At 44.3% G+C, this 16,388-nt stretch overlaps 2 protein-coding genes across 2 annotated transcripts; one reads left to right on the top strand and one right to left on the bottom strand.

The window, feature by feature from the left end:
• The first annotated feature begins 1,312 nt into the window (after positions 1-1,312).
• LOC108148739 lies at positions 1,313-4,461 on the top strand. Its single transcript, XM_017275930.2, has 4 exons — positions 1,313-1,580; positions 1,644-1,712; positions 2,964-3,086; positions 3,170-4,461. Exons 1-4 carry the CDS (start codon positions 1,422-1,424, stop codon positions 4,067-4,069), a joined length of 1,251 nt encoding a protein of 416 aa, XP_017131419.1. The 5' UTR covers positions 1,313-1,421; the 3' UTR covers positions 4,070-4,461.
• A 5,862-nt stretch (positions 4,462-10,323) lies between these two features.
• LOC108148746 (GATA zinc finger domain-containing protein 7) lies at positions 10,324-16,160 on the bottom strand. Its single transcript, XM_017275944.2, has 3 exons — positions 14,378-16,160; positions 13,294-13,455; positions 10,324-12,122 (listed from the first exon to the last, which is right to left on the bottom strand). The coding sequence occupies exons 1-3, from the start codon at positions 15,911-15,913 to the stop codon at positions 11,298-11,300; spliced, it is 2,523 nt and encodes an 840-aa protein (XP_017131433.1). The 5' UTR covers positions 15,914-16,160; the 3' UTR covers positions 10,324-11,297.
• Positions 16,161-16,388: the final 228 nt, after the last annotated feature.

Here is a 16,388-nt window from a genome sequence, read left to right as displayed (position 1 = left end):
AAGCGAAAGTCAAATGGATTGCAATGGTTTGTTGGTTTGTTGGTTTGCTGGCCATGCCCAGAAAAATCCATTTGTCAGCTGCCAATTTGCATCAGTTATCATTGTTAGGGTTAATGGATGAGCTGGTTTAGGGCCGTATATTTATTTAGGGCCCCATTGTTTATGTTTATCGCGACCCAACACCTTCATGCAGTGCCACGTTTGTTGTTTTAATTTCTTCAGTATTTCAAATAACAACAATGCACTGCCATTTGGCACCGCCCACACGCAATTAAGCTGGAAAATAGTGTTGTTTATTTTCAAATTTAATTACAAAGTCGGAAAACGTTTAGAGTAAACAAATTGGAATTAAACTGATTAAGTTTCGTGTACATTATTGCTAATAGCGAATTTATCAGATTACAATGTATGAAGGTTTTATCTAAAATTTGTAAATACACAACTTAAAAATAAAATCCGTCTGTCGGAGGAAGCTAATTTTTATCATTTATAAGTTCATATTTCAAACGATTTTATTGTATTTTATTACTATAGATTCGTCTAAATTAAGTTTCGTGTACATTATTGCTAATAGTAAACTTATCTGATTACAATTTGAGAAAGATTTATCTAAAATGGTTTAACATACAATTTAAAAATTAATTTAGAAGTTAGTTTTAATTTTTTGTCGTTAATTTGCTTCATGAGTTTAAATTGTATTACAACATAATCATCTAAATTATTTCATAAGGCCATGTTCTCGATTTCTCTTCCGCGGAAATACAGTACCTTGAAATATAACTTTCGGAGAATCAGAGAGTCTCATGAAATTAACTGATACTTGGTTATATGTGTGTACTGTATTGTGTTTAAATTAGAACTTTAAAAAGCATCTACAGACTATCTAAAATGTTTATGACTTAATCCCCGAAGAATTTGTTTGTTTAATGCGACTTTATAGCGCACCCAAAAACCGCTGCCAGTCGAAAGTTCAAATATTTACTTAGCTTCACAAGACATGAGCTCAACTGGCTGTCAGCATCGGATCTCGGATCTGAAATCTCCAATCTCGAATCTCTGGCCCTGGTCGCAGTCACATTTTGGCGCCGACAACTTACAGCACCGCCAACCGCCTCGTAAAATGCCCAAAGTGATCGAGGGGGTTAAGAGGTTCAAATGGGTTGGATGCTGGTGGCTAGTTGCTGGTGGCTGATAGCTGAGGCCAAAATGTTTGTCGTAGCCGATTGCGTCGGCTCAGTGCTCGGCGCTCGGCAACTTTTAAGGCGGCCCACGTATAGACAGCTGGCTTGAATCGAAAAACAAAAAACACACACGAAAAATAGTTTGCCAAGCGAGAGCGCACGTTGAACACGTCTCTCGCTAGCCGCATTTTATTCTGTCTCCAATCGGTTGAAGTACCTGGTCTAGTTTTCCACTCGAAGATGAGGAAATCAGGGGGTGGACTCCAGGCCCCGCCCACCGAAAACGGGGTGGATGGCGTCAGCTCCTCCGTCCGCCTGCTGAAGATCCCCCGTGCCGCCCCCGCGATGGAGAACTACGGATTCCAGCTGACCCGCAGCAAGTGGGACCCCTATCCCTGGGTAACAAAGTAGCCAGTCGTCGTAGTTCCCGACCCCCGCTAATGCCATATCCCACACTGACAGGTATGCGATGTGGCCGCCGGCACACCTGCCGCACTCTGCGGCCTCAAACCCGGCGACTGCGTTCTGGAGGTGAGTACTGCCACGCGTAGTTGCCACAGACCACTGTCCACCTTTCACAGTTCTGGCAAATGCAGAAGCAGCTGCCGTAAAACCAAATGCCCCAGACTTTGGCTTACACAAATAACAAGGCAATATACCATGGGAATTTCTGTTGTTCTTTACCATTTAAAAATATTTTGGTTATGCTAAGTTGTATCAAAAAGTTACACATTTTTTAACTGTCCCTTACTAATTGTAGTAAAGAAAAACTAGTATTCAAAACATATTTTCAGCAAACTTTTTAAGATTAAGTAGTTTTTACGCTGAGTAATCGTTGGATAAGTTCTTTACAATTTAAACATATTTTGGGTATGATTTAGACATTTTCTTTTTTTCAACTGAACTTTACCACTTATAGTAAAGAAAAGGAAGTATTAAAAATACCCTTCAATCAAACTTATTATGATTTTATAACTCTACAACCTAAACGTTACATAGTTTTAAAACAAATTAATTGTAACTAAAAACTGTTTGCGCTTACAGTTTTAATTTTGTTGAAAAAGTTAAATTAATTTTTGTAATGAAAAAAAGTACTGGTTAGTTTGCAGCGTATGTATATAATTTTGTAATTATAAAAAAAAGCATTAAGCCATTTTACGAATATTACTTATACTTGAAGACTTCAAATACATTTTATGGAAGTGCGACTGTATATCTGGACTTTGCAGTATTTTTGTAGCTACCTTTGTTGTTCTGCGTGGATTCTGTTTGCTTAAAATAGCAATGCAGTAAAACTTAATTGCTTGGCATTTATTCAGCAGCTTTAACGGAGGAGAGTGGGGACTGGAAACAGCTGGCTCATGCAAAACCAGCCCTAGAAGAAAACAACTTGTACGTTAATTGTTAGGGCGGCAACTGCCGGGAAAGATTAATTAGCGCTAAGTAAATATTTAAATCAAACAAAAAGCGAACGACTTGCAGTCGCTTATCAGTTAACAGCTTCTTGGGTTAACAGTGACAGCATGGATTAACATCCGTAAGCAGTGTGCAAAGCAGTTCAGCCAAGCAGCGAGCAGTGCTTAGAATTCCAAAATGTGTTGGCCATATTTCACTTTATTTATTTGTTTTCGGTATAGAAAATGTTTTGATACCTGATATGGTTTTGGTATTGCAGTTCTTCTTAGGAATAACAAAACAAACTGTAAAGAGTTTTTAATTAGACGTCAATCGTATCTAGTTCGATAACCTACGCTTAAAAAATACATATTTTTCTACTTCCAGGTAAATGGCCTAGATGTTTTAGGCTTGCGAGTTGCCGAAATTGCCAAAATGGTCAAAAGCCAAAAGGATGGCGTCACAATTCTCTGCTGGAACAGTGAATGTGAAAAGGACTGTGATATTAACGTAAGTGTTTATTATAAATATGGGAAGTCTGTAAAATCATAGTTAAGGTTAAGTTTATAAAACCAGAATCTGTCAATCCACAGAGCATCTGCTGTGCCCCCATGCCCACCAGCCTGCGTCGCCTGTCCCTAGTCCTGGAGAGCATCCTGCGCCTGGTCGAGTGTCCTGTTTGCGGGGTGACCATCTCTCCGCCGGCGATGCAGTGCCAAAATGGACACCTGCTCTGCGTGGACTGCCGCATCCGCTCGGAGCGTTGTCCTGTCTGCCGGGATTTCTACACGCCCCGACGAGCTCTTCTGGCGGAGCAGATTTTCCTGACCATCGCCAACGCCTTCGAGATGTGCCGCTCGGAGGATAAGCTGCGGCAGAAGCTCTTTGCCGGGATAACTCGGCCAGTCGCCGGAAGACAGGACCGGACCAGCAGGATTGCCGGACAGGACACCTGGCAAAAGCGCAGACCAGTGCTGCCCACAAACAGGTTCCTAACCAAGTTGCTGGAGGGCTGCGCCTACTCGATGGACAACCTCTCCCCCGCGAATGCGGCCACCCTGCTGCGAACATCGCCGCTGACAGCCACGCCCCCCGAGAGGACAGCAACGCATGCCAGGAATGACGGGATGGCGGGGCATCCTTCACTCTCGCCGAATGATTTACAGCGGGAAGGAGTTAAGCCGAATGCCGAGGGCGATGACGAGGACGAGGAGGAGGACAAGAACGAGGACGAGAACGAGGAATCCGGAACGGACAGCAGCCTCAGCTCCGCCGCATCTTTGCAACCACCCATCAATGAATCTTTCGGGATGCAACCCTGGCGCATACCTCTTGTCACTCCGAGCCAAGATTTGCCGCAGCAGGTTGTTCAAACTAAGCCGGCCTCGCTGATGTACCGCTGTCCCTGCGAGCGGCAGGATCCGGAGGATCCTTCGCATTCAAGGGACCTGCATCAGGACTGCTGCTACAAGTCCGCCATCCGTTTGCTTTGAGCCCGGGCATCTCAATCAACGGAATCCTCTTAGGTCAGCCCCTCCGCCCTCCACTCTCCTCACTAATTAAATTAAACGCCAGTTGCTCGGCCAAAGTTGCTTATCGCGTCGGGAAATGAACCCGCCAAAGGAATTGAATGGGTGTCGGAGCTGGACAAAGGCTTAAGATGGAAATGCAAAGAAGTTGGTCTAGAGATACTGCAGCGAAAGGTTCAACTTGGCCAAGTTGAGTTCTAATTTAATCACTCCTGAACGCTCCAATGACTTTCTGTCATTTTGCTTCGGAGCTGTGCTGCTCGATAATGAACTTCGGGCAGTCCGGAATGAAAAGGTTTGTTTGACATATAAGTGACTTGGATTCACTCAGAAAATATACAGATTTGTTGAATCGATCTTTTGATTTCTTCTTTTCACATGTAATGCTATGCAGGAACGAGTAATGTAGTAAATTAGCTTCACTTAGGTAGACTAAGCAAATACTTCTTTGAACTTAAGAGTCACAATAAGGCTTGAATTCATTTAATAATTTAAAAGTTTTTCCAGTTACTGTTAACAAGAAAATATAATATCTCAACTATTTATTATTTTAAAAATGAATTCAAGCCTAATTGTGATTCTTTTAAGAATTTAAAAATGTATGTCATGTGGAAAACTATATTATCTATGAAGATAGAATAATTAAATTAAAATCAATTTTCCGTAGTATCTTAAAACAAGACATTCGTATTACTGAGGCCTAATTAAGATTCTTTGAAATATAATTTAAAATGTTTTGAATTTCGGCAAAAAAATCAAGCACAAATTTAAGATTTTGCTTTAGTCCGTAGAATTTTTGCCAGTGCAGGGCAAGTTATGGTTGCAGTCTGAGCCGCCAGCCGCAGATGCAGGTCAATCAGGCTGGAGTGAAGGATGCCGGACAAGCGCGTAATGAGCTTTATTTGTCATCGGGAGCAGGCGTGGAACCTGTCCGAGCAGCAACCATAATGACAGCCGCAGTTGGACAGCCATTATGCCGCTCGTTTACCATTTAATATTGATGCAAGGCGCCAAAGGAGGCACCACGTCACGCCAACCCCAGGCTCCGGTTGCTTTGGTTGCTCCAGCGGGCCTTGGAAACCGCATTCTTATCCCGGCAGAATAGCCTCCCGCTGCTGCTGCTGCTCCAGGAGGAAGTTGCTATGAAAATGTCATCAAAACAGGAAGTGGCAGTTTAATTTAAGCGCGTTAATTGAATTTTATTTTCTGCTTTGTTGATGGCGCGGACAAAGCCGGGCGAAGGCGTGGGCAGAGACCAAGTCCGAGCCGGAGTCCGGAGTCCGGAGTACGGATCCGCGTCCGGTTGTGAGTCCGATGCGGAAATTGATTTGCTGGTGCTGCTGCTTTTCCTGGTGTTGGTGCATTGTGAGCCGGGATTGGTGGAAATAGTTGGTGTCCCGTGGCGTCGTCACCTGGCAGAGTCGGCAAACTTTAATTACGAACTTCTATGCGCCATTATGCACTACGAGGCGTCAGCTGGGGAAGCCTGTTTAAATTGCTGTTATTGTTGCATTTTGCACAAGTCTTTTGTGGCACAGAGGCCCAGCCACACACTTTCTAATTGCATTGCATTATCTATTGGGAAATTACAGCGATTTCGAGGGTCGATGATGATGGCACCATCGCTAATGGCAACCGTATCGAGTGCTCCTCCACGTGCAATGCAATTAATTTTGCTGTCGCGGGTAAAAGAAAACGCAGCAGCGCCGACCGCGACAAGTGTGCTTCCTTTGCCCTCCGGCGCCCGCATAATTTGCAATGGGAAACCCAAATCGATCTATTGGTTTTTTAATTAATGTGAAGCACTCTTTATCGAGTGCAATTTGGCTTGGGTAAATTCAAGGATTCAGGGCTTAAAGTATCCCCAGCTTTCAATTTGCATCCTTGGGCGGGTTGTTTAAGTTCTCGTCTTGCATCAAAATAAACGGCTCTTTGAGCCAAGTTTCGGGCCATCGGGCTGAGTGGTAATGGGCAAAACAATAAATTCACTTTGGAGCGAATTTTCGCTGCCACGCCCACTCGAGCACTTGCCGCACAAGTGGAGGTCACGTCAGTGCACCACACGGCGTATGAGTATGGGTATGCGTTCGAGTCCAAGTGCACTCAACAAAAAACACCGGGGAAAATAAAATTAATTGGAGTGCTTAAGCCGCAGTAGAAAAGCACATTTAAGTCTTTAATTTGCAGAGATATACAGTTTATTATCTTTAAACCTATTTTACACTACACGATTCGGTTTTTTAAATAATTAATTATGAATGTTTAAGATTAAAAAGTCTTTGCAATTGTTAAACTAACTTCTTAATTGCAATCTTCAAATATAAAAATTTTAAAAATGACTAAAAATAATATTTTGAATATCAATGGCTTCATTGATTAACTATTTAAGTATTTTTAGATTTCAGTTGCATTCCTTTTTTCAAGTAAAAATTTTGTACAAGATACAACAGCATTAAGAAATATAGTATGGTGATGAATTTGATTGTTTTGAAGTAACCGCAAGCAGAATCTAAGAAGATTAATAGCAAACAGATTGAAGAAGTGGAAGAGTTCTTGTCACTTTTCTCCCTGTGTAGCTTATCAGACGGCAACAGAAACAGTCTGTGTAGTGTTTGTGTGAAGCTTAGCAACAATGTGACCGCCCAAAGCGAAGGAAGGCGTGCAACAATTTGGAGAATCCTTCCCTTTTGGCGGCGCAGCTGTTCCGTGTGCGGCCGCAACCTTAGAAACTTTCTAACGAGCATTTTGCATCGCCACGCCCCCCTCTGCGATCTGCTCCCCTCGTTGGCTTTTGTTGTTGCTGCCAACCTTGGGCTGCCGCCTGGCGGGCTGTTATTGTTATTGTTATTGTTTTCGAGCTGGCAAACAACATGTGCGGTTGTCATAAATTTAACGCCAAAAGAGCATTTTAAGCAGTCAGCCAAAGACCCCCAAGGCTGGGGACTAAGTCTTCTAATTACTCTGAGGGAAAACTTTTCGGGCGAGGGAAAACCCATGATTCATGTGTGTGCATCTCCGCCGGGAAACTTTGACGAGTCGCCGGAAATGCTTGCCCAAAAATGCCTTTTACGATATGCAGCCACTGCGTGCAAAGTGTTTCCATATTTAAATTCGTGCGTTCGAATATTTGAAACTGCAAAGTGCAAACTGCCAAATGCCAAGTGCAAACTGCAAACGGCCAATGGAAATTATTTATTTAATTAAATATTAAAAAACGTGCTGTGGCCATCTGTTATTGCATTAGTCGCACGAGCTCGCCCCGCTGGGGGCTCTGTAAAATGTGGTGCGCATATCTATCTGATTTATTAAATTTTTTTTCCATTATACTGGTCCATTTTTGTTTTTATTCCCGCACGCTCGCCGAGCTTCTGGCACCGGCAAAGAAACTTAATTACGGTTGAGCGACGTCGCAAGAGCCTGATTAAATTAAAATGAATATGAATTGCAATCGCGCTTGCATTCGCACTCGCATTCGCAGTCGCATTCACGGCGCCTGTAAATAGGCAACAAAGCGATTCGGCTGGCGACATGTGAGTGACACATTTCACACTGGGATTGAATTAATTGAAACATCCGGGTCTTTAATTTAAAATTCGACTCCACCGCGAGTACCCTTGAATTTGTGTGTGTGTGCGTGTGTCTGTTTGCCATTGAGCGAGAAATTGAACAATTTTCGCAGCAGCTAGCAAATAATAATCCAGACCGCAAAGATACATCGCAACACACCGCCTAAAGGGGCAGCCTTGGATATTAAAATTAAAATTCCATTGATTAGAAAATTGTAAATGCATGGAATTTTAGGATATCGCTGTGTGGCGATCTTTCGATTTGCATAATTGCGAGCCAAACGGTCACAACGCACCGAAAATCGGAGCCACAACAGCTGCAATGGTTGTGTTTTTTGGGTGGTGCAGATGCTTATCGGGCTGTAACTTTCCACCGACCAGTGGCCACCGTCCATAAATATCAAAAATTCTAACACATGGACGCAGGTTTTTCAGTTGGGGGGGTTCATACCCGCAGGTGTGAGATCCCGCGAACCTGTTCGCTTTTTGCATCCTGGCTGGGGACTTTTTAATTAAAATAAAAACGAACAGCAAGGGGCCGCAATGGAAATGCCACATAATTGTCGAATTGTTGCCACTTGCCACGCGTGTTTCCCGGGCGGTGGGCGTGGCCGGCGGAATGGGCGTTTGCTGATTAACAAAAATAAATTGTGAGCCCGACTTTGGCATAACAATTACTCCACCACATGTGGGGTATGTGCGATGGTCATTTCCATAAAACTTCTCGCTCTCACTGTCTCACTGTCTCTTTGTCTGTGTGTGTGTGTGTGTGTGTGTGTGTGTGTATGTGTGTGTCTGCACTTTTTGTTTGCGGATGTTTTCATTGAGCTTGTAAATATATAGCTGCCATCCGCGTGTGCTCGCTGGCGCCTAGCTGCACACTTTTTGCCCTTTAACCTCAAAAGCAAAAAATTCATTTTGGTTCCAGCTAAAATCCGGTTTGCAAGAGCACCAGGAGCCAGCCAATGACCACTTGTAGCCTTCAGCAGGCGGTCCAACAGCCATTTCGATGCCCAGGGCCCCGGGGAATAGCAGGGGTATATTGTTTAGATAACATTTTATAACAAATATATTAATTAAATTCAAAACGCCTGTCAGAATGTAACTTAAGTTTTTTACTTTGTAAAAAAGTGAATCTATTAAACACTATTTTAAAGTTTATGGCCTAATTATCTTTAACTTTGAAGAAAAGTGAGTATACCTAACACTAATATAAAGTTTATGCCTTAATTTTCTAATATACCCTTATTGTTTTATTTTATATTAATTTTTATCCATCAACTTTTATATTTTATTCATAATGGTTAAAATTTTAGGCCATTAACAAAAAAATAATCAACAAATTTAAGCAAAAATGGATTGAAAATGACTTTGCCAGATTTTTGTTAAAGTTTAATGTACTCTTTTAACTGAGTTTCGGATGGTAAAAACTTTCCGGTTTTGAGATTTATAATATCTTTTTTGATAAAAAAGGGTTTGAAAATGGGTACATTTCTTTCGATAGACCAAAGATTGCGATATTGCGCGAGTCAGGGACGGAGCAATAGAAAGTAAGCGGGCAAAAAAGTCAAAATCATGCCTTTGCTCATGTTTTATGTGCGATATTCCGTTGTGTTCTGCTGGGCTGCTTTTAATTGCTTTACATTTTTGTTTATTTTGTTGACGCTGTCCCTGCAGTTCTGCATGTGGGAGTGTGTGTGTGTGTGAGTGTCTGACTCTATGAGTGTGTGTGGGTTTGTGTTTGTCCCTGTCTGTGTTTGCGGGCTGTAATGAAGACCCGTGTCGGTCTGCATATTAACTGGCACACTTGCAGCCTTTTTAAATGCATAGTGCAGCGGAATAGGGCCCACTCAGCCGCCCAAAAAACACCCTCACATCAGCAGCCCTAAGCATTTTAGGGCTGTAGTTGAACAGCGAAAACAGAAACGAGTTGGTGGGCTTTTCGAGGGGATTGTGGCTGCGGCAAGTAAATTTGCACACGGCTTTCATTGTCTGTCATAAGCATAAATGGTTATTAATATTAAAGTTCATAACGGGCAATGTTAACTGCTCATTTAACGGGGCCATGCTTCTGGCCACTTTATTTCTGCCCGACTGCCCAGCCCGGACCACGCCCTTTCTGCTCATTGATATGTTGGCAGTTGTTTACACATTAATAGCCCGCTGTGTGCCATGACCCTAGCCATTTCCAACCAGTTAACGAAAGGGGCCATTCGAGCCTTATTAAGTCACTAAAAATGCATTGGCAGTGCAGCTCTGTGGCTGCACAGCCAAGTTTCGTCAAGGTTTAAGGCTTAATTCTATCAATTTTAATGAGAGCCTCACACAGTCTTCCCTCCGTTAATATCCCATATTTTCCATTACAGCCAGGACTCGCGGTGGTACATTAAATCAAATTAGGCGAACGCCGGGCTGCTTTAAGCCCCCTCCCAGGCGCTTCACTGAACGATTCACCCAACCCAACCCAACCCAACCCGACCAACTGCAATCAGTGCGCGACCTGAACTCAAATTAATTTAAGACTTAAGCCGATTTTTATGAATTTTATATGCAACGCTAATTAATTCGATATATGTAAGCAAATACATGAAAAACTGAGAATGTGTTAAAAGCGAATAATAAATTAACTGTATACATATATGGCTCCCTGGCGTTGTAAATTATTTTTTGAATGCACAGCAATTAAGTAAAGTCAGACGCCCAAACATGAAACGGAAATCCCAACATGTTGTGCATGTCTCCCTGTCCGATATTCCGCACAAAGGTTCAGGTGTGAGATATATAATCGAAAACGAATGGATAGCCGTAATCACGATGCGTTAACAGGAACATTGCATTCAGCGGGGATTTATAGCTTTTTACAGATGTTATTCATAGCGAAAATGGGCTTATTCTAATAGTGTTCAACATTAATTAATAACTACCAAGCCTTGGAATATTATCAACTGTTAACCAATCTATTAAACGTTTTTTTGCAAAGTATTTATTTTGCCGAATTTCACTTTGTTGGCAATATATATTTCTTTTATTTTTGTAGACCTGTAATGTATAGCATTGTATTTCAATTAATGTCAGCAAGTAAAATCACACTTAACGATTTTGTTCATTTATGATGCAAACATTAAATCTTTTTTAATCCAATTCATTAACTTTGTCTGCAATCTTTTAATTATTTGTTCGCAACCCCATACAATGTGTACATGTTTCACCAAGTAATTAAAATGAATATTCAAATGAAATTATACTTTCAAATGCATTTTGTAAGAAAAAAAATGCAAATTAAATTAATTATTATGGTCAATGCGTTTGTTGACAAACTTAAACAAAGCAATTACAGATAGTACTTATAGCCGAGAGTATTCTAGTTAACTTAATGTTTAGGAAGAGGCTGGGAAGACGCGGTTAATCACTGGATTACAATGAAATTCAGGAACGTTTCTTTGTGGCGTGTGTTCTATGCTTAGTCTACACTACTTATTTTAAGTATGTACAGAGATGGTGTCTTACTAGTGGTAGGAATTCTTATAAGGGCTCAGGCACTGAGATCTTTGGACATTGATTTGCTGACTGTTCCAGGTGGGCTCTTGCTACGACTATATGGTAGTAGTTTTATAAGCTGGCTTAACTCAAATGAACTGGGGGAAGTCCAGCATATCGAAGTTGTTGTCGAACTCGGACGGCAGATGGAAATTAGCCGGCGGCGGCGGGCTTTTGGAAGGCGGCTCATAGACATCCGCCAGGTATTTGGTCACGTACTCGAACGACACAAACTCGCTCAAGTGGCATTTGCTGTCGCCATTGGCCGGGCCAATTCCATTAGCAGTTGCAGGCTTCGCCGTCGTCAGCATTTGCTCGAGTTCGCTTAATTGATTAATATTTCCATTGTAATGATTATTGCTGTTGTTGTTGTTATTGTTGTTATTGCTGCTGCCACTGCAAACGCTCAGCGCATCCGTTTCCGGTGCAGCACCATTGACATTGCCATTGTCATTGTCATTGCCATTGCCATATGTTCCGATTGCGGTTCCCCTGCCGCTCTGATTGTGCTCAATGATGACAATGCAATTTGACAACTCATTAAAGTTCATTGAATTGTTATTAGCTGCAACACCGGTGCCGCAATTGTTGCGGTCTATCCTGTCGCTTTGCTCGGTCTGCAGCAGCAATGCCTCGCTGCAGCTATTGCTGCGGTGCTGGCGTTGATCCCCAACGGCACCTGCACCCGCCCCTGCCCCTGCCACGCCCCCTTGCAGAAGAGCCGACTCGGAGTGGCGGCGGGTTTTGGCCGTCTTCTTTGGACCGGAGGGTGGGGGATTGGAGGCGCCGCCGGCGGATTTGCGCCGCAGCTGTCCGTTGGCGTTGCGCAGCGCGTGGTTCTTGACATGTTTGCGGAGGCTGGAGGGATCCGTGTAGCGCTTCGTACATCCTGGCAGCTGGCAGGCATAGGGTTTCTGTTCCAATAGAGCGAGAACAAAATGGAGCGTTGCGTTAGTACCCAGTATTTGCCTCAGATTCTATTCAAACCGCAGTGGCTCAGTGCCGTTGCCTAAAACTATGCAATTGATTTCTCCCATTCGTCCTGCAGGCGCTCCTAGCTCGCACACTCGCACACCCACACACAATACACTCACCCACACATTCACACAGCCGCTAACAGATGGGCCAGCGTATTTGCCAAGTCAAATCGTTTTGAAATGTCATTCTGCATTTTGTTTGTTCTGCCCATGCAGAAGCCGCGGGCCGAAAGCGAGTGCACTTAAAAATAATTGTATTGTATTTGTACTTGTATCTTCATAAACAAATGTAATTTATTTTTCAAAACATAAGTTTAATCTGTTAAATGTTTGTCAAAAATAAAATCGAAGATCCGAAAACCTGACAACAGCCAGAGTTGATTAATATTACACAAAAAATCATTTCCTAGTAAATAAAAGTTTTTTTTATGACTAAGCAATGATGACATTAGCGTTTCCCTTTTTAACAATTTTCTCTTGAATATTTGACGACAAGGTCGCGACTACTTGCTCATTCTTTGGACCAATTTTTCTAAGTGCACCCCGCCAAACCAGCACACATCGCATCCTTTTGTGATCCTGATTGGCTACCCTGCCCCTTCAGCTAGGCAACGAAAGTAACTCGTTTAGTTTATTCGATTTGCCTGCTGCTGTTGTTGCTGTTGCTGATGGCTGAATCGCTGGCCTTTTCAGCTGGTTTTGAACTTTTTTCCGGTTGTCGTACGCGCTGACGCGGCTGCCATTGCTGCCATTCCCATTGCTATTCCTATTCCTACTCCAGCTGCTGTTACTTTCGCCATCGGGCCATCGGTGCCCGCTCTCACAGATAGAGCACACACACAAAACTATAAATCACTCAGGCAGCGAAATGCGAAATGTGCACATGTCTGCTGGCAGCAGCAGCAACAGGGGCCACTACTTTTTTTTTTGACTGGCTAAGCGCCTCGGTGTCCGTTAAATCTTAAAGCCGCTCGCCAGCGACCCCAGCTGCATCTTTTGCAGCCGCCAGCGACCTCCTCAATTTCCTTTTGACACGCACCGCAAATTGGTGGAGCATCTCATCCCCCATCCCCCACTCATATGCATATGGCTATATAAAGATACTCACCGTGTCGTAGTGGGTCCTTTGATGTTTCGCCCGATCCGAGCTATTGCTGAACGCTTTGAGGCAACCTTTATACTGGCAGCCATAAGGCCGCTCGCCCGTGTGCGAGCGCTGATGAATTTTCAAATTTTCCAAACGCGAGAATGCTTTATTGCAGCCGGGAAACTGTAATGGAAAAACAAAAAGGAAAGGATGTGTCATCGAAAATTGCAATTACCAGGGTGTGGGGGCAAAGAAAGAAAGAAGAAGTGTCAGAAGGACGCATAAAATTGTGACCTCCCAGCAGATTCGTGGCCCGCAGCAGCAGGTGTCACCAGGCCACCCAGCCCACTACCACCCACCACCCACCTGAAAGAGCAAATTACGTTTTTGCAACAGAAACAGAAACTGAAACATGTGTAATGGCAAGAGGCGGCAACTTGATGATGGCCGAGCCTTTTTGATCGAAAAAAAGCACTGGCAAGAATCCATCAATTACTCAAAAATCCAAATGAAAGAGCATCCCAGCAAAGGATGGAAACTGTAGCGAGTTTTCGCCCTAATAACATTACCAGCAACTCCATTTCAAGTGGATCTCGGACTCGGACTCGGACTCACAGCCGTCGCCCTGTCAATTTCCGTGATTGCCCTGCGCCGCACAATTCATCATCCCAGCGATGGCGCATCAAATGTCAACACGTGCATGATACAAACACAAAAAGGCAAACTAAAAACTGAAAACTAGAAACACACGAAATGGGTTCTCCACGAGAAAAGTCTTGTTTCGGACGCATAAACAAATGTACCAGCTGGGCTGGCAAAAAGGAAAGATCCATATCAATTGTTTGATTTTGAAAAATGATATTCTATGAGGGATTGGAAAGGTTGGTAAACAGAGAGAAAAAACATCTAAATTTAGGAGTTCATATTTGCCATACATGAAAATCTTTATAAAAAGTCTTTTTCTCTGAGACTCCGCGTACAAAATACAAAAAAAAATTATAAAAAATATATAAATAAATAAAAAAAAAAATAAATAAAATAAAATATATATATATATTCTCTTAATTTAAAAGAATTAAGCTTTGGGTACGTTTGCTATGCTTACCGGACATTTGTTGGGCTTCTCGCCGCTGTGGACTCGCATGTGGATGAGCAGCTTGTAGCGGGCATTGAAGGGCTTGTACCGCCTGGGACAGTCCAGCCAAAAGCAAGAGAAGTCCTCTCCCTTGCGCACATCCACATGGCACTTTTCGATGTGCTCAACGAAGGCCTGTTGATTGGGGAACTCCTCGTCGCAACCCGTCCAGCGGCAGATGAGTGGGATCGTGGCCTCGATCTCAGCCTCCGCCTCCGGATCGCAGCAGATTGAGTCCGGCTTGTTCTCATTCTCCATAGGTGGAGCAAACACTTCGTTGTCCAGGTCCTCCTCCTCCTCGTTGTAGTTCTCATCGTCCTCACTGTCCAGGTTATGGAACTCCTCGGCCTTGATACAGTCATCCGCCAAATAGTTGACCATATCGGATTTACAGGTCTCGGATTGCTGTTGCTGCAGTTCATGTTGCTGATGCAGCTGCAACTCCTGCTGCTGCTGCTGCTGCTGGAAATGATGCTGATAGAATTGCTGCTGCTCGCCCAGCATCAGCTCGTCCAGCTCATCGATGGTCCAGATGGTCTTGTGCTCGCGATTGGGCTTCTCGATGGCCTGGGCCATGTTGTTCTGGTAGTTCTCGGTGGTGGTATACCCAGATCCCTGGTAAAGATTCGCGTAGTCCTCGTAGTTGCTGGCGCACATGGGAATGCATTTGGGGGTGCCGAAGGTCGAGCTCATCGAGGGAAGCTTCGTGGGCGAGGTTACCGCCTTGACCGAATCCAGCTGCTGCTCCTGCTCCTCAAACACATTGCACAATTTTGGCGAGGCGGCACTTGCTGTGGCGCCTGCTGAAATCTCGCCAAGATTGAAGTTCAGCCAGGCATCGAGGTGCGGCGATGAGCACGGTGATTGGTTTTTCGATTGGCAATTAATCTCGTCATAATTAAAGTAATCAATATCCAGATTGATGGAGTCACTTGCCGGCTGCACGGGCAGTTGGCTGTTCTGCCCGCTGCACGGTGTGTACGGTGTGTAGGGTGTGTACGGGGTGTATGGCGTCTGGGGAGCTTGCAGCAGTCCGGGCAGATCCGATTCTCCAGTCAGCCTGGCTATGTCCTCCGGCTCGAAGCGAAAGATGTCCTCGCGATTGAGCTGCGTGTACTGGCCCTGTTGGTAGGGCATTCCCGTATTTCCCGCGGCGGCGCAGACTATGTCATCCTGGTCCGAATCCTGCTGCTGATCCTGTCCAGCTGCGTAGCTGTGCTGGCAGTCACTGAACACCGAGTTGGGCGTCTCGGCGGCAAAGCAGAGGTGCGAAAAGTCAGGGAATTGCAACTCCGCCGTCGCAAAGTGACTATGGCCATCGGTTTCCACCTTTGCTGGCACCCGGAAAATGTCCCCCGCCGTCTCCCTGTTGTTTGCCCCAATATTGGCACTCAACGGGGGCGACATGAACCCGCCGTAGCAGCCGCCTCTCTCCTTTCCCGAAATCTCCGCCGTCTTGACGTACATGCCGCCACTCTGGCTGCTGGTCTTCAGCGTCGATGACATACTATATTATATGGGGTCCCTCTGGTGATTTGCTGTCCGTTCTTCTTGGCCGGTCGCTTTCACTTTCGCATTTCCGGCAGTTGTCTGGGAAGTTTGCCAATTTAGTTTTGTTTCTTTTTTAGTCTTTTTTTACGGCCACCGAACGCGGGAAATCCCAGGAAAATCACACACTGCCACACACACGCACACGTAAATTCGAGAGTTCTATAATTTCTAGTTCTACAATATTCGGCTGACACTTGCGATGTTCACGCCACCGCGATCTGGCTGACAATAAGCCGGAGAGCTGCTGCCGCCCGATATTTAAACGCCCGGAACGAGAACGGGATGTCTTACGGGAATGGGAATGGGAACGGGGAGGGGGAACGGAGAACGGGGATCGTGGATCGTGGAGTGTTGGATCCTGCCTCTGCCGACGTCGCAGTCGCTTCTCCTGCCTTTGACACGCACATGTGCTACCGCCGCTGCCACCGTC

Source organism: Drosophila elegans, unplaced genomic scaffold (assembly GCF_018152505.1).
Source record: "Drosophila elegans isolate 14027-0461.03 unplaced genomic scaffold, ASM1815250v1 contig_476, whole genome shotgun sequence".
NCBI classification, from domain to species: Eukaryota; Metazoa; Arthropoda; class Insecta; order Diptera; family Drosophilidae; genus Drosophila; species Drosophila elegans.
Note: the sequence above shows the minus strand (reverse complement) of the source record. Positions and strands in the feature narration are given on the sequence as shown.